Here is an 18,763-nt window from a genome sequence, read left to right on the forward strand (position 1 = left end):
GATTGCATTTCTTTGCTCCACTGGATCTCAAAATGTCCAACTAAGACTGTTACACACCTGGACTTTTGAAAGAACATCCATAACATTCATCTGTTCGCAACTTATATATCAATATTCCAATTATTTGTATATAGACTATTCTTGCACTATTTATATTATATTTGATTTGATTTACTTGTCATAACTACACTGTAGATGTACAAATGACAATACAAGCCTTGAATCCTTGAAAAATGTGTTTTTGTGCGCTGAAGAATAAAGAAAATCAAATACACCAAACAAATATTAAAGATTTATAGATAGCATGCGGCTGTAAAACTAATCTGTGAGAGGCTGCTGCGCGAGAGGCTTACATAAACATGAGACATTATAATGAGAATAAAATCAAACAAATCAAATAAAAGGTGATTCACAATATCTCACACAACTTGAACACTTTAAGTAATCAGACCATTTTAGCTACAAGTCCACATATAAAGCGTCTAAGCACCGAGAACAGATTGTCTATTTGTTACACAAATAAACATGATATAATATATGCAGGCACAGACCCAGCTCCACATACATAAAACATGTGGCTTTCATTTGAAAGGTTATACACACATACACTATAACATCTATCACTTTTACACAGTCATATTCGATGCATTCACACTTTATTTTTTGTATTATGTAAAGAGATATCCTGTTATTTTTACTCCGCTTTTTTTTTTATCAGCTCCAATTTGAAAGCCTAACCAGTGACACTGACTGCATGTTAGCTTAAGCTAGACACCCTCTATATATTACATCTGCTGCATTGCTTATTTGTATCTGTCACTGTTTTTATGTATGGTTTATGTGAAATAAACAAACACATCTTCTTTTTTGTTGTTGTTATTCAACCAAATTGTTTATTCCCTGCATTGCATAAATAGATTTGTTTCTCTGCTCGGGCTTCGTAACAAGTTGCCTATGTGAACACGAGGTAAAGACATAATTCATCGCCTCCACTACGGGGTTAAGTGATCCAGCTTCAATCATCCGTCACACAACGTGACCGTGCATCGCAGATGAGGCCAGCGAGAGGGAAAAGCCCATCAAGCCACATGTCACAACGCATAATCAAGTGTCACATGGTAAAATGCCCTCATCCTACCCGGCATACATTATAGCTGCATACGTTTAAATGTATGGGTAGACATGACATATTAGTATGATACAGCGAACAACGTCCCATCTCTATTAACTCACCCTCCATGTGAAATCCTGCTTGTGTACATAACACTTCTCTAAACAGGATCTGACAGCCTGTGACAAACGTTTTAATGCCACCATGGGTTTACTCCATGACGGCAAATATGGCTTTCAGAAATCAGAAATACAGAAAAACTACGAGCTATATATTTAATAATAGCCATAAATGATAGATATAGCATTGAGGCTCTTGAAGGAGATGTGGGGCAAGATGCCTTGGAACAGGCATAGGCTCCTATTACTGAAGTATGAATATTGAGTCGTTGCATCACACTGTTTCAGTCTGACACCCAGGCCAGGCGAAAGGATCATGTGACTGAGGGGGGTGTTCAACTGGAAGGTGGCAATTTTCTTTATTAAATAAATACATTGACTTATGCAATAGCTCGCAAAAGGCTTAACAACAACAATGTGTAAGGCTACTGTTTTTCAAATCAAACAACACAATTATTAATCAGAGCACTCACATAGGAAGGTAACACTAACAGAGTCTAAATACATATTTGATTTTATTTACAATTCTCCGTCACAATCAGCGGGGGAGGTGCAGAAACACCCGTCTCTCTTTCTCCCTCCTCTAGCTGTTGCTCTCTTTACAACCATGAAAAGCAAGCAGGCTAAGAAACCAATCAGTTAATACGTGTTCTGTCTGTTTGTCTATTGATCTCCTCTGTTTCAGCGCTACTGACAGCGCCACACCTCTAAACTCAACAAACACCGCTGTCTACGGAGCCAATAGGCACGGTAAAAACATTTGTAATTATCGGAGTTGCTATTGAATACATTATTTAGCATATTTCCTAACATCTTGCAGGCATTTTGTCAGCACTTAATTAGGGCTGGGCAATAAATCAATACATATTACGAAATGAGATTTGTTGATATTGTCATTACTTGCATCTTATCTTATGGTACTTCTTATCTTATTAGATGTTTCTTTTCCCGGTGTTTAAGGCTGCATGATAGAATTCGTGTGGTTTTTTCTTCAGATTTCTTTTGTTGCTCTATTAATTGCCTCAAACGTTAGTCATTACTGTACCTCCATCCAATGTATTACTCATAATGGATTAAACAAAATGTCATTGTTTGAATCTTTTTCAAATTTAACAAAATTGTTGCAATATCAATATCAAAATCAAGGTATTTAATCAAAACATTGTGACATTTGCTTTCTTCACATCGCCCAGCCTTGTGTGTAAAACAGGCAAATGCCAAATAACGTGAACCCTAAAAGCCAAAGTCTGACTTGAAGTATAAAAAACACAAAAGACATACAGTATATGCAGTGGTAAATACTGTAGGACAGAAAAATAAAAATAATATAGCACAGTAAACACTGTTTGCTTGTACAGTTACAACACTGGTCAACAAACCAGCATAATAATTACTAATCTTAAAATGAATTAACTCTTAATTGTCTTTTGACCGTATCTTTTGATTAGCTCACTGTACACCTGTTCCCTTCTACACTGCGGCTCATCTTAAATCCCTCCTCAGACACTGAGCACACACAAAAGACAATCAATACTTCCTGAAGCCGACTCTCACTCTCCCTCTCAAATTGGCTGGATAATGTCAGGACATGTTCACAGCCAGCAAAGCAAATGCAGCTTTCTGTCTCCCCACTAAGATTAAGGAAAATCAAAATGTTGACAACTCCCACACATGAAGCCCTTACACGCAGCGGCTGGAGCCTGCAAATGTTTCGTCACAGACAAATGATTTGGGAACAAACAGCGGTGGAGGAATACTGTGACAGGCCAAAATTGAAATGGTGAATTGAGATTCTGATGATGGCAATTCAACACCATAGGAACAAGTGCTAGTTGTCGTCAAAGATTGGTATTTCATCAATAACAAATAACAAAGAGAGTTTTTGGAGGGTGACACTGCAAATGATTTTTTTTCAAATGTAAACCAATACAAGACACATCTCAACAGCTGGTTGGACAGGCTGACATCACTCTGAGATACCATCGCTAGAGTGAAACAGAACTCTTTTCTAAACTCGCCAATTCAACATTTGGCTTTCTCATTCAGTTGGTGTCCTTTCCTCAGAACAACAATCAATCCTATTTAGGTGTAAAAACTGAAATAGATGTATCAACTACTTAAAGTAGATCTATAATGCTATATTTGAATAATATAGTGTAGGACCATACCTATATAAGGCATATTTATTATTTTTATTTTTCAAAATACCAAACAGATCATGCATTTTAGCCATTCCTCATTTCGCTCAATTTAACACTGTCTTTGCATGGGCTGATTCTGTGAGAACAGCACCATCTACAGGCCTGGCATATGTACTACAGAGTCTCCAGCGCTTTCCAACAGCAATGTCCGTGGCTGTCTCCTCCTGATTGGTGGAGTTGGCCCAATAGCCGTAGCGCCACTTCTGTGACGTCATAGAAGTGTTCAGATCTGGATCAGTCTGTATCAGATCCGTTGCAGCCCCTTTTTAAGAGATTTGGGTACGGAGGAAAATAGAGAGGGTTGTGTTTTCTGACACTTGGTGAGTTCCCTGGAACACCGGGGACACATATTCATGTAGAAAAGACGTACAAAAGTGCATTTTGCATGATAGGTCCCCTTTAACAATTGAACACCGAGAAGAAGGGTCTTTATAATGCTGTTGTGAATTTAACATCACTTGGAAAAAAACAATTGTTATCTCTTAGCAAACTGGGTTCATTATGGGTGTTAATTAAGGAAAGTGTGTAAACAAAATCCAATACAGACCAATGTTTGTATTACAATTCCATTAAACGACTGAACCTGTTAACTGACAGGAAAGACTGCAGAGAGGCGACATCCAGCTTGACTTCAGATCTGCTTTTCCTGCATAAACTCAGCAGGATGATTCAATGCTGTTGTCGTTTCCCTTGTAAATCAGCATGCAAAGTGCAATGTTGTCCAATCATTCATTTGAGTATGCTGTATGTTTGATATCTACAGTGTTATTTTTAATGTCTACACGCTCAGGGAAGTGAAGCGTGAAGAGACATTTGACCTTCTTCCAATGGAGATTTTTGTGCCACACTACAAAGGAAACCATCAAAAATGATTTCTGAAATTGTTTGTGAAGCTATAAAACAGGCCGTTTCCGTTTTCTCTTTGATGTCTAGTGTGATAATGAACTTGTTTGTTTGTACATGCATGGCACCCGGGGAATTGGGAATGGGGAAATGTGGGACTTCATGAATGTTTCATGATTCAAGAGCAAATGTTTGGATGTTTGGGACACTGCCAAAGCAGTTCAAGATGAATTCACACAAAAAGATTGGAGTCGCTTCTCCAGTTATTGTGAAAATATAACAAGAGCGAAGCAGAAGGCAGGGTGTCGAAGGCAGGGTGTCGAAGGCAGGGTGTCGAAGGCGCAGCAGCTCCCAATGTGACAAAGCACAGACAGCCTGACTTTCAATTCACAATGTAACAACAAACCCCCCGCTGATGCTGCAAAGTACAGAACAGTCAAGTCACACGACTTCCACACTGTGGTCATGTTCAAATGAATGATAGAACCGACAAAAAGCAGACCCTTATTCATTCAAATGGGGTCAATCTGGCGACACAGAAGTACCTAGAGAGAAAGCTATGGCAATACAAAAGTTTTGTTTCACTAAAATACTTGCCTAACTTTTACAAAAAGAACATGCAAGGTTCTGTCAAGGTGCTGCTCTGTCCAATGGGATACGTGCTCGCTCACAACCTGGTTATATACTTTTAAACCCTAACACTTATTGCTACTGAAAAATGCCTGGCTTTTAGCATCATTCACCATTAAGGAATACGTTTTGCATTTGTAAAGAATTAATCTTTTACACAATCTAGACTTCCCTTTTTATTTTAGTTTGAACAACTATTAAGCTAGCTACATCTGTAGATCGCAATTTCTTAAACCAAAAGGACAACAACTAAATATCTTCTTCCTTTAATAGTACAAAAGAGAAAGTAACATAGCCCATCTGAAAAACCTGAGTTAACTGTTAGCTTGAGTGTTAGCAGAGCGATATCTTCATTTGTAAACATCATGATTTGAATGTACATTGGCTTTGCATATTTTTGTTGAATTTGTTGTTTTTGAACAATGATTTAATCACAGCTCATAAATACTTCAACAGGTATATACAGTATTACTCACCTTTTGTGTTAAAGAGGCGGGACTTCCTGCAGTTGTAAACCACTTCCTGCTGGCACTGCTCTGAGCCGGATACGATGGCACGGAGTTGATCAGCCGAGGCGCTGTAGTTGAACTTCATGATGTAGGGTTTGAGAAGAGAGGAGCCCTGGACTGTAACTGGAGCCGTGATGTTGTGCGTCAAAACCGTCCACACCTTCTCCTCTAAAAGGAAAAAATAGCATCTGTTAGCAGGTTGCAAAATGCTTTTAAATTAAAACATGTTAATGGCTGTAACATCAGCTCACACCTTGGATTCTAAAAAGAGCGTGAACCTAATAATCTTCCACCTGGTTAAACCCACTGCAATAAAACATGCTACTTTGTTAGCGCTATTTCCTCATATGCCAACAGTTAAATGCTTTTTACTAGAGCAAATATTACAACCCCATTACCCATGCAGGGAAAATATATGATTTTAAATATATTTCCAAATTCAGTAAATTGCTAAAGTGCAACCCTCACTAAAAATGTTGATGAAAAGGGACAATTTAGCTTTTACATGGCAGAAATGTTGACACAACTTAGTAGGGAAAGCACACTTTTTATTGATTAACATTAATAGTAGGCACATTTGATTTAGACCCCTTGTTTTATTTCTTAATGGAAAACACTTAATGGGCCAGAGCCATAATTCATTTGATCAGTGGGTCCTTTCCACTGCTTGTTCCTAATATTACAAGCCAAAGGGCCTGTTGTGCTGAGTGACTTTCATGGAAAAGTGCACTTTAAAATCATAAATAAAAAATGTAAATTAAAGATTGAATGAAAAGAAAGCAAGTAACAGAATAGGCAAATGGGAAATCCCTAAACAGGCAAGTCCAAAAATAAAAAGGAGCATTTATTTTATAATAAATCATGTGGTGTAACAGTGTGTGTTTTGATTTGTGTCATATTTGACTGTACACGTCGGCAGTTCATTAGTGAGTCATTTATTCTGAGTTTTTGGTTAAGCTATCAGTGTTTCTGTGACATTTCAGAAGTCTTTGTAGCAGAATCACTGAACTCATAATGAATGTATTTGCTCTCAAGCCACGATTGTATGACCTTTTGAACGTCAAACATTTTAGATATAGACCTTTCAGTTCCAAAGGACTCAATCTGAGCACAGCAGAATAATTACTAGTCATTATTTACCATGTATAACAATTGAAAACGCAGAGAGTTTGTGCAATAAAATCAGATCAGGAGTCCCACTTCCTTCTCGGCTCAGTTTCCATTATCTGGAATCCATGTTTACTCTGTCTGAGAGAAAATCCCCCTCCATTTGTGAATATTCAAATCAGGTGGTCAGGCTTAGAGCTATTTACATTTATAATAGATTCCTTAATTGAGGTCAAGTAGAGGCATATCTGCTGCAGAACAATGCAGCTCTGTGAGGGGAGGACTGGAAACACAAAACGCCAGAACCAGACAGCGGGGAGGTGGCAGCGCTTCCCTCTGTAACCTCCCCGCTACATTAACCTTGCAAAGGACAAAGTGGCCGAGAAAGTAGTGACAGCCCGGTGATGAATGCTGTCTCCACAGTGTCAAAACTTCACTGAATGTGTTTTGTCCTACATGTCAGGAGGAGCGTGGATCAGGTTGTTTCCAGCTCGCTGTCTTTCAAATGTCACATCTCAGGTGACCGTTGGGTGAAAGGGAGCACATTGTGCATGCCATCAAAAGATCAGAGTGATATGGAAATGTCTGACAGGATGACATGATGGAAAGTGAAAGGTTCCATATTTAGACCAAAGACATACATCCAATAGTCCTGCCAAATTACATTACAGTATTTATATACTGTAAATCAGGGGTGCCCAATACGTCGATCGCAAGGCTAGTGTGGGTAGATCACATGGCATTGAAACAAAAAGAAGAAAAGATAAAAAACATTTAATTTTTTTTTTTTTTTTTTTTAAAGTTAGCCTATCATCCATCTTTACTATGGCATTTGCCACTTGATTGAAGTACAGGTAAGCCAGTCTGAGTTGTATTGTGCCATACGGGTTCATGCAGTCATGAGGGGTCCTCATTACTGTATACACTCATTATACGCAATATACGCAATTAGTGTAAACGCGCCACCGTTTATCCGCCGTTTAGTCCACTAGCACCCCCCGCTCACGACACAGATTGGGCAGGGGCGGCCCTGTATGTAGATCATTTGGGCTTGGTCATTTTGAAAGTAGCTCCCAAGCTGAAAAAGTGTGGGCACCCCTGCTGTAAATAATGAAGTGTCAAATGGAAATGTATGCAGATTATAGTGGATTTAGTTTGATTGCCTCTTCATCCTTTAATATCCTTTTCTTTTAGCAAGTGGTCAATTATTTACCCTTGAGCGGAAAATAAAATACAAAGAGACGATGTTTCATAAGTTAAAAGTAATTGTTGATGTGGATATTCATCGTCCCAGCAGATGCATCTGCATAATGTCCACAATCAGACACAAAATAAATCCAATCCAATGAACAGATTGCCGTTTAAATAAATGAAATTAATTTCTATGTTGGACTTTTTTCAGTGGCACCCTCTGTCCAAAATGTCCGTCAGCACGGACATGTTATCATATTTTAATGGCAGACCACCATGAAATGTACTGAGCAGATTAGTGTTCCCAGGGGGATTAACCCTTTTGACTTTAATGACCCTGCTCTAATGAGAATTGCTGCCTCTTAAGGCCACTAGTGGGGCTTTAGAGACGTAAGCCTGTTAAGTTGTGTCACATTTAAATTTGAGAAGCCATAACCTGAACATCATTATGATACTCAAAAAAGATGCTTCTAGTGGCCAGCTGAATCAAGGGGTGCTAACTCTATTTGTTTGGGCACTAAAGCAGAATAAGGGAGAGTATTGACTGGTTATATTTTTGCTACAAGAGTGCTTATTCTTAAATAAGAGTTGAAGCCCCAAGGACAAGTTGAATTGCTATCTGAAGTACAGTTGGTCTTTATCCTAGCCTTTTAGAAACAACCAAGAGGAGTAAACATGATGAACCACTGGGAAATTAGACTCGGGTGACTTGGAGGACACTTTCTAATGGAGAGGTTTTAAAATGTGAGGTGAGCCATGGGGGCTCCAAAGAGTTTCAGGGGAGACTCAGTGAATGGAAATTAATAAATATTACATTAGTTTTCAAATGAAGGTCACATTGAGTCACAGAATAGCAAACAAATGCTTGATCGCGTCAATAATAATAAACAAAGTCGTTTTGGGATAAATGTATTGGTGTCCCCATTTTCCCAGAAACTCAGACATTTTAATGTTTTTAGTGTAAGTCAAACTATCATGTCTAATTTTGAATGCCCATGGGATCAACATACATCATTCTGGTCCCATTGGTACACAGGAATAAACACAAATCAATCAATCCAAGGGCGGTGCTTTTTCCAACCTTTCTCAGAAGGGAAAGCCGCAGTCTCAGCCTTGGAAAATCCACCTGGCTTACAATAAATAACTGTAGGCACTTTCTGTGATGTTATTATTCAAATTGACTGCATGTAATGAAAAATGACAAACATATACTGACAGGATGAACAGAAGGCGTCTTGTACTGAAATACTCACTTATGGACCTGATGAAAATAAACCACTCTCGCATGCTGATATGCATACATGTAACCATAGTGACTAAAAGATTTACATAAACATATACTTGGCTCATATGAATCAATTGGAGGTTTGCTTACTGAAGAGATGTCTTTTCTACATCAACATGAGGGGAACTCTGTGTAAAGAGATTCTGAAAGTTTCAGGAAAAAATATTCTCTCTCTTTTTGTCCTGATCCATTTCTATAAAAACCTGTCTGAAAATTAGCTGATCAGATTTTGGCAACTTTATGATGTCATAACGATTTTTTTGGTTTGTGTAACCATTAGCCAATCACCAACCAAGTTAACCCCCCCCCGTTATCATTATGTTTAACCAAATCTCTCTCAGAGGGGCGTAGGGATGGGCTCCTTATTTTCATCTAAAGTAACAGACAGAGAATCAGCACTTTGGAAACAGGGCTGAAACAGAGGGGATTATGGGTAATGCTGTAATGGTCTGTTTGGATTTTCAAGCCAAACACTTCAGAGACATGTTTTGATATATATCTGAGACCTATCATATATTGATGAAAAACAGTAAATTAGGGGACCTTTAATGTTACAGTGTAACCACCTGGACTTTGACTAAAGCTATTGACTGCCCGCTGATATGTCCTGAACTCTCAGGGACTGCCCTGAGTGTCCGTAATGATTTCTTACTGGATCGTAAACTGTCGGATGGCCGTGGTGGGATGGATCGATGCAGTGTGAGCTCTAAGTGAGTGGACTCTTTACACCGAGCACTCTGCCAGTCCTCAGTGGAACTCAAAAAGGGTAAAGGTGACAACATGTGAATTACAATTATCTTACCTGTCATGTTGCAGTATACCTGTGTGGGCCCCAGGGGACCACTACCATCTGGATCAATGGAGTAGAATCCGGAGGAGCTGCCAATCAGTTTGTAGGCCTCGCAGGAGGACTCGTAGATGGCTGGGAGAAACAGAACAGGGACACAAATCAGTTTTTCCTCCAAGAATCAGCCAACAGCTTCCTCCTGAGTCATCTGACGACACAAAAACTATCTTTATTTATGATATTTTGAAGTTACTGTTGTCATACCTTAAAAATCAGGGTGTTGGTGACTGATTGATTTCATGAACATCTACTTTTTGGCACATTTTACAACAGCCAAATATTCTTAATAACAGCCTGTTTAAATGATTCTCCCCTCCAAAACAATAGTGAGGTCAAGACTTAAGATGCATTTTGTTTTGTGTATTGTGTCTGAACTGTATGTTATTCTGTGTATGGTGATGTTTCTTTAATTTTCCGGTGCCAAAGACACATTTCCATTGTATATACATCTGTAATATGAAAACAGCATTGGATACTATAGTTATGACTAGTCCAAGGCTTGCTCAATATGTATTTACTATAAAACTTGAGGTACACTCCCTGTCCTTTTCACTATTTTAAAATGTAGAGGATTTGAACAGGATGTAACAGCAGAATATAATCTTCTTATTGCTCAAAGGGCATTAAGTATCTGAAACCAATCACCAAAATGGCACAAGTGCAGCTTAACAGTGGTAATAACTTGGATTTATTGTGTTTTTTAGTTAATCCGACACAATTATTTAGAACTGTTTAGCTTTGGAAGTGATTCCGTTAGCTAATAAGCTATGCAAACAAGTGGAGAATACAACAGTGTAAAAAGACACTATTTATTACTTTCCTTACATTTCTATTCTTGTATTTTTGTAATATTGCTCAGGCTGAATAAGAAACTACCCTCCGAACTTTACATGCAGAGTATCACTCTCTCAGTACAGTCAGCTGTCAATTGCTTAACTATTTCCAATTTCTAAGTTTCCAGATATTAGTTTGAGGGCTAGAGAAAATGTAAATTGCATGTGCTTTTTTGGGGGACTTGATGAATGTTGTGTTGAAAAAGGCTTATTTCTAATCCAGCCGATGCTCTTATCTGTCATGTTCGCTCCAACATGCAAAGAAAACTCTGTTTGCCTGAATATAAACAAGAAATCAAGATTCTGTGACAAGGGAATTTCACACATAGTTTCGAACAGCTGTCCCCACTGCATATATCAAGCGGTGTTGCAGAGCATCATACAATAAAAAAAACACCCATGAGAGAAAAAACCTTTGAAGTTAAGTCAATCTAAAGTCAGCCATAAGCTATTTCAGGATATAGTGGAAAAAATACATTCTCAGAAATGTGAAAGTGAGAATAACAGCCGTGTTTGTAAGGTCACGTCACGTTGAGACAGGACCAGGTTCTGCTTTCCTCTCAGTTGCACAAATCGAAGAAAAGTTATGAGCAAGACAGGTGTGTGCTGAATCCAATGACACAGCTCAGTAGACCTAGAAAATATGAGGGGGTGCAGAGGGCAACATGGCAGGTTGAGACTAGACGAAGAAATGAAAAAGTGCGAAGAAGAACTGCTTACAGTTGTGACAGGTGGCTCCGGAGTATCCAGTTCCTGAACAGTCGCAGGAGAAAGAGCTCCACGTCTGAGAGCAGCGGCCTCCGTGCTCACACAGGTTAGGAAGGCATCTGAAAAACACAACCGTGTCATATCAGGAGATCATTCTCATTACTTTCTTGAGGCATGGCAAGTTTCTACCAATCACAACAGAGCCGGCCAGCTAACCAATCAGAGCAGACTTGGCTCTGGTTTCAGACAGAGGGTGAAAAGAGGTGCTGCAGCACAGGCAGTATGAGAACTAATAAAGTGCTTTTTGGGCGTTAAAGCATGGAGACATGTCACAGTAGAGACACTTAACACTGATATGAACCTGAGCATTGGCAGAATAGGGCCCTTTACGGCTTAGTATAAAAGAAACACATTAAAACATCACACAGTGTTATGTGTGGATAGTCTTTTGAGCTAAGTCAAATTATCACATTTAAAAAGCTTGAAAGAGAAATAATTACCGTATTCATTTAAAATAGTTACTAATTAAATCCCATTGGTTTACTAATAGAATAACAACTGCAGCTCTAGTTAACACATAATAAATTTTTACCTTCAACCTGGCCGATTTTCGACTACTTTGATAATTTCGCGAGCGGCGAAACATAGCAATTTTTAGACATCAAAATAAAAGATCACACAAACCTCCCAGGCATTTCTCAGAATTAGGCACTATAACGCTACTGCCTTTGTTAGTGTTTGTAAACATAATCTGTTATTTATCAGGTAAGAAAAACCCCTTCTCCCTTTTCTCTTTATTCTTTTGTAGGCAATTATGAACAAACGCTTTGAAACTCGCCCCCAAAGACTAATTTGCAGTTTGTTCATTAAAAATCCCAAAGAACTGTGAAATGACGGTGTGTCATACTGCGCCCCGTCTGGATTTGAAAAAAGCTGACATGTCCTGGCGTTTTCTCTAAAAATAAAAGCATTACTGTCACCTTCAGACTAGAATGCCTGTTAATGGGATTTCGCTGCAATGAGCGCTTCGCAGAAATTTCAAACCGCACTCTTCTGATTAATAGTCCCTTCCTCGAGCCTCCTTCAGTTTCACATAATTGCCAGCCTTTCAAGCATGCATCTATAATTTCATACACTTTCATCTCTCACCTATTAACAGCAGCCGAGCGGGCCAGCCGCAACACGGCTAAGGTTGCAGCCATTGGTTTAATTACCATCATGCTATTTTCTGATGGGTTCATGGGTTCCCTTACAGGTCACAGAGTTACAGTAGCCAGCACACCTAAACACACACACTGACCATAAATAGAGCCTCTACGTTTAATTAGACGCAGAGGAAGAGGAGATTAACTCGGATACAAGTTCATTTTCTCAAACTCTGAAGTCATTGAATAAGCTGCAGTGAGTGAAATGAAGAGTTAACATCAATGCAATAAACATTAACCAAGCTGTACTGCAGCCTGTCATTTCCTCGCAGAGGATTATAGCACAGGGTGTGCAAATACATCGACGATGCATCAAAAAGAAAAGGGTGGATGTGTCATACTCACATATTTCATTTTCTTTGGTGCTGAATATAAATCGACTGCATAATGCACATTGTTCATTTCCGGGGAAAAACACATACAATACTTTCTGCAGTGAGGGTACAATTCACTTTTTTTTTACATTTCAATTTCGGTATTTCATCTGTAATCAATATTTTCTGTAAAAATGACGAGTGAAAAGACTGGATGTAATGCACAAGCTGCCATATGTTATGACAAACCTACAACCAATGATCAATCACAGCTGCATCCCTCCATAGCTCATTCCAATGGTAACAGAAAGCACTTTTGGTAAAAAAAAAAAAATACTCTGAAAGGCAAGGCAAGGCAATTTTATTTATATAGCACTTTTCAGCACGTGGCGATTCAATATACACTGAACAAAAATATAAACTCAACACTTTTGTTTTTGCTCCCATTTTTCATGAGATGAACTCAAAGATCTAAAACATTTTCTAAATACACAACATAACCATTTCTCTCAAATATTGTTCACAAATCTGAAAAAATCTGTGATAGTGAGCACTTCTCCTTTGCCGAGATAATCCATCCCACCTCACAGGTGTGGCATATCAAGATGCTGATTAGACAGCGTGATTATTGCACAGGTGTGCCTTAGGCTGGCCACAATAAAAGGCCACCCTGACACGTGCAGTTTTGCTTTATTGGGGGGGTCTGGGGGGGTCCAAAAAACCAGTCAGTATCTGGTGTGAGGGTTAGGATTAGGGTTAGGGTTGTGAATCGAGTGGCCCATGGTGGTGGTGGGGTTATGGTATGGGCAGGCGTATGTTATGGACGACGAACACAGGCCACTCGATTCACAACATTACCCGAAGCCTAACCCTAACCCTCACACCAGATACTGACTGGTTTTCGGACCCCCCCAGACCCTCCCAATAAAGCAAAACTGCACGTTTCAGAGTGGCCTTTTGTGGCTCACTCACTCAGCATCATCAAGGTTATCTTTTAGGAATATGAGCATGTCCACATTTCCAGGTAGAAGCTGGGATGTTTGGGCGTTTACAATATCCCCTGCTGTGGAAAAAACTCTCTCGCTTGGTACAGATGTTGCTGGGACAGAGAGATATGCTTTGGCCATGGGTGACAGCAGTGGGTCAAACTGTGCATTGTCTCTCCACCACTTCAAAAACAATACAGTGTTTGCCAAGAAGGTGAGGCTTATTGACAGGGCGAGATATAAATATACTGTTGGTACTTATCTATGTCTCTAGGTGTGTACATGTAGCCCTTTAAATACGATGTCCTTTTGTGTTATCTGTTGTTTTATGTTCATGTTGTAACCTACTTGTCGCCATGTTGGACAGATCTCCCTTGAAAAAGAGATCGATGATCTCAATGGGACCATCTGGTTAAATAAAGGTTTTAAAAAAAAAAAAATCGCGGTATATTTTGTCAGTCTCACGACGGTATTGAGAACTCTATTTACCGCGATATCGCGATATTCGATATATCGTTACATCCCTATAGGCAAGTATTTTCTAACATGTTCCTATATGACTTTAGGATGCAACGTTACTTGCAGTGGGATAGCAACCTCCCCTTAAAAAGAGTAAAGCCCTGGAAATACCCACTGTCTACCAAACAGCACAATGCTAAAAGTCAATAAAAAATATATCGTACAGCCGCTATCCCCAGGTAGCGGAACAGCCTGGTAATGATCACTGTGCAAACTCCACCTTGCTGAAGAACCCTGTCAGTCGATCAGAGGGCCACAAAACCTGATTCCTAATAATATTACCGCGTGTCTTACTCTCCCTTTACTACAGCACTGAGATCAGGTTTCTGGTTCTTTGGGTCGTTGGCTGCTAGCGGGTAAAAATCAATGGCCAGAAAATATATTATTAACATATCAATTGCACAAGATGATTGGAAATGCGTCCAGTGTTATTGGTGCGTTGAGTCTTTGCCCTTACTGCTTACATGTTTGGCACAACTCATATTCTTCTTATCGTGTCCACAAGGCAGTCAGTTACAGGGCTTGGTTAGATGTGGTTCAGCCACAGCTGAACACATTGCTGTCCCTTCTCATTAAACTCTGCCAAGTCCGATGTTGTGCAGGGTTGCTCCAGCAGGGGGCATATCAGGAGGTGTTGCATGGTTTGTGGTTCAATGCCGCAGTCACACACAACGTCCCCGTCATTTAGGTATCCCCATTTGTATCCACAACTCATAATCATTTCATATAAGTGATAAGATATGTATGGGAATTTTCTGAAGCTTGTTTTCAGGTTCTTCTGCCCCCTAGTGGCCTACAAATGACAGATAGGGGTGTAGCTTTAAATATTTTCTATACATTAGGGAATGTTTGTATCATTGGTTTCAGTTCAAAAATAAGAAGCACTCATTCTTGCAGAAGAGGCATGCGTCTCAGCTTGGGTAATGGAAACATATCACTTGATCTTCCTGTCATTTCCTAGAGTGCATCCCTTTTCCTAGTGAAACAACAGCCTGGCAGCGCTGTGGTGTTTGCATATCGTCTGACAGCGAACAATCTGGACTAGAAAGCAGGTACTTTGACAAAGGAGAGATTCTCCTCGGGGCAAACACGGGGGAAGAACTGCAGTTTGCATGTTTGTCTCTTTCTTAAACATTTTTCCAAACCACATGCAGACATCCATCGAGCTTGTTGGTCTGCCAATCCCCTTCAGAGGGCCCACAGCTGTGCAGGGTAATGAGGGATAGGGGGGGGGGGACGCCACACAGGACAGCAGGGAGCAGCTTGTTAGCATAGTCCTCTGCCAGAGAAGGTGTTGGCGAGTTGCAATTTAATTGGATGATCCTGTCAGTGTGTTTTTCTTTATAGGACAAGATGTCAGTGACTTTCGGTGAGTTCTGCAGACAACAGGCTGCCATCTCAAAATTAACAATGTGGGCATGAATAAGTCTCTGCTGTCAACTTGGATAATGTTTTACAGATTGTGACGTTTGACACATCCTGACCGTGCGCTGTCAAGTTTGTCTCAAACATCTGTTTAATAACTCTGCCCCAATTAAATAAAAAGCACACATTCAAACTTTTGTACCTGTCTCGTATGTTGCAGGTGTCGAACTGAAGCTCGTTATAATTTCCCAGCAACCCTTGCTGTACATGATTGAGATATATCGGTTGGCTGTTGATGAATATAAGCCGCACACACCCCTGGAAGTCCGGAGTCACGTACTGGCAGTCCGAGGTGGGGCAGCCTGGATTAAAATAACACATATGATGCAACGTGTTAGTGTGGACGCAGAGGTGGAAGAAGTACTCAGATATTTATTTAAGTTAGAGTAGAAAAAACCAGTGTAGAAATACAATTAAAACTCTGGCGTTCAACATTTTTACTTGAGTAAAAGTACAAAGGTTTTAATAAACTTAAAGTCCTGAAACTCAAAGTTCTAATTTTGCAACATTTTGGAATAATATACATTATATCACTGAGTTTTAATTAACATTCATTCAAATCATTTTGCTGTCTGTAAATATGAAGCTAAGTTTAATTACTTTTACACTGTTTGGTTACTTAAGTCACAAAAATGCATCATATCTCATTAGTTAATGAATGTACTCATAATAGGAACCTGTGATTGAAGTAACAAATACATGCAGTGAGAAGAAAAGACAAGGTGTACCTTTAAATGATGGTTTAGTAGTTGTATTAAAAAAGTATAAAATTGAAATGTACAGTTCTTGAGTACTTCCCATCACTGTGTAGAAGCAGTATGCATGTTACAAGAAATATTCAGTTGTTCAATGTGTTAAGGAGAAAGTATACTGCTATATTAATATTACAAACACATCTTGAGAGTCCACCAACCTCCAAAGTAGAAGTTGCCTCTCGACTCGAGTTGTTCCCACAGTTCAATGGCGGAGGACGGCTCACTATCCACAGTCAGGGCAATCTGCAGATTCCTCGTGTTGAGACTCACAGAGTGCCACAGACCGTCGTTGACTCTGTGACCTGAAGAAGAACATTTCACATTGAGTCTAAGTGAAATGGCAGTTTAATGGGCTGTAGCAGGGAAAGAGATATTGTGTCCATTTCCCTGAAGACCTGGAGGCTGCTAAAAAAACTCAACCACAGCATTGTGATTCATCTGAGTGTGATGAAGTGAGTCATAGTGTTTTCTCAGCAACAACCCATGTTAGCAGGGCAGCATACAACAATGGCCACAGGAGAGCGGGAAAGTTTAATAATAATTAGACCTGGGTTCATTTCTATAATAGCTGCAATCAAATCCCCTAGTTTCCTCTCAACACTGTTCCTTCCTCGTTTTGACTTCCCCGTCACAGGAGACAGGCCGAAAACTTTCACGCCTCCCCCATCACTCCCAGCCTCAAAACTAAAATACCATACTCCTCCACTCTGTCACTTGTCAACAAGATTCTTGCTGCATATTTTATCAGTTGGAAATAATTAAAGTGTAAATGAGGAGGAAACACATTTTTAAGTTTATTCCGGGGTATTTCATGCCTTGGTTTGTTAGTGATAGTGAAGAGAAATGAAAGGAGAGACAGTGGGGCCTGTGAGGGCATTTGCTGACAGGTGTATAACACAACAAGAGCTGCACTCACACGTTTTACTTCACTTCAGTTTTGTGACAGATGTAATAATTAGTTATTTCACAGAGAATAATAAAACACCTATAATGAGGATGAAGAACATGATGCATTGTAATGCTGTAATTAATTACCTGATGATAATAATAGGACCGTAAGGAGCTAATTTGCAAACTTTTGAGGGAATCAATTTACATTTTAGTGTTGGTATAAAGGATCTGAAGACTTCCTCCACCACTGATTACAGCCAACAGCTAGAATGAGGCTGAGGTTGTTTTACGACACATTTCCATTAAGTAGAGTTAGTGTACCGTCTGTTCTCATGTTTTAAATGTGAGATCAATCCCTTTTAACCCCCTGACTTCCCAAATATATTCCCCTTGAAGCTTACAGTATAAGGCCAATGTGTTTTTCTGCTACAGTTTTAAAAAAAAGTGACACAACTGGGTTGAATATTCATAAGAAAATTGTCTCTTTATCCAACTTCTTCTCATTACATCCAATAATTCGACTTGTTCAAGGATAGCCAAAATGTTATCTTGGCTTATTTAAACAATTGTCTGTTGACAACCCAACCTGGGACTGACATCAAGCTAAGAAAAAACATTTTAAACATATGAAGTCTTTAAAAATGATAAAACTAGGGCTGGGGGAGAATTCAATATGATGAATTAATTCATGTTTTATTTCAATATCACAATTTACTAAAAAAAACATATTGAGATAAATAATCAGAATTGATAACAACAAGCACATGTTTACTCAAATGTGTCAGAAACTCTGATGTGAAATAGGTTATGTTTGCAAAAACCTAAAATAATAATAATATAAATATATATATTTTTTTATCTATTTAAACTGTGTTGTTAATGTTGCACTACAGCTCTAAATAAAATAAGAAAATATATTTACTGATGTTCTAGTTTTTCTAATAGGAGTATAACAAATACCATGTGGTCTTTTGATGTAGACTATACAGAATTACATTTGATCGTATGACATGTATCGTTCGTTTCTGATATGAAATGACCTATATCTGATAGAAGTTGTTGGCCGTATCACACACAGCCCTAGATAAAACCCAGAGGGATGATAATCAGCCAAATCAGCTTAATCAACAAACCTTTTATCTTTAATAGACAGAGACAGCTCATCTCACAGAGTGGCAGTCTTCTGGAGGACAACGCACACAATGGCCGAATGAAATTACTGAACCACACCTTCAGAATGTGTTAGTCCCACACTGAATTAGCATCCAGATTGAGCCGTGCTGC

At 39.2% G+C, this 18,763-nt stretch overlaps 1 protein-coding gene across 2 annotated transcripts in view; it reads right to left on the reverse strand.

Annotated features, from left to right (window-relative positions):
- cntnap5a (contactin associated protein family member 5a) overlaps positions 1–18,763 on the reverse strand; it is a 114,876-nt gene that overhangs the window by 40,311 nt on the left and 55,802 nt on the right. For both annotated transcript variants that reach the window (XM_079663208.1, XM_079663209.1), the window contains exons 9-13: positions 16,747–16,890; positions 15,976–16,135; positions 11,397–11,503; positions 9,799–9,918; positions 5,381–5,581 (exon numbers count right to left, since the gene is read on the reverse strand). In XM_079663208.1, the coding sequence (XP_079519334.1) occupies positions 5,381–5,581; positions 9,799–9,918; positions 11,397–11,503; positions 15,976–16,135; positions 16,747–16,890 (732 nt within the window). The remainder of the gene's footprint in view (positions 1–5,380; positions 5,582–9,798; positions 9,919–11,396; positions 11,504–15,975; positions 16,136–16,746; positions 16,891–18,763) is intronic.

This window comes from Notothenia rossii, assembly GCF_949606895.1.
Source record: "Notothenia rossii genome assembly, chromosome: 2".
NCBI classification, from domain to species: Eukaryota; Metazoa; Chordata; class Actinopteri; order Perciformes; family Nototheniidae; genus Notothenia; species Notothenia rossii.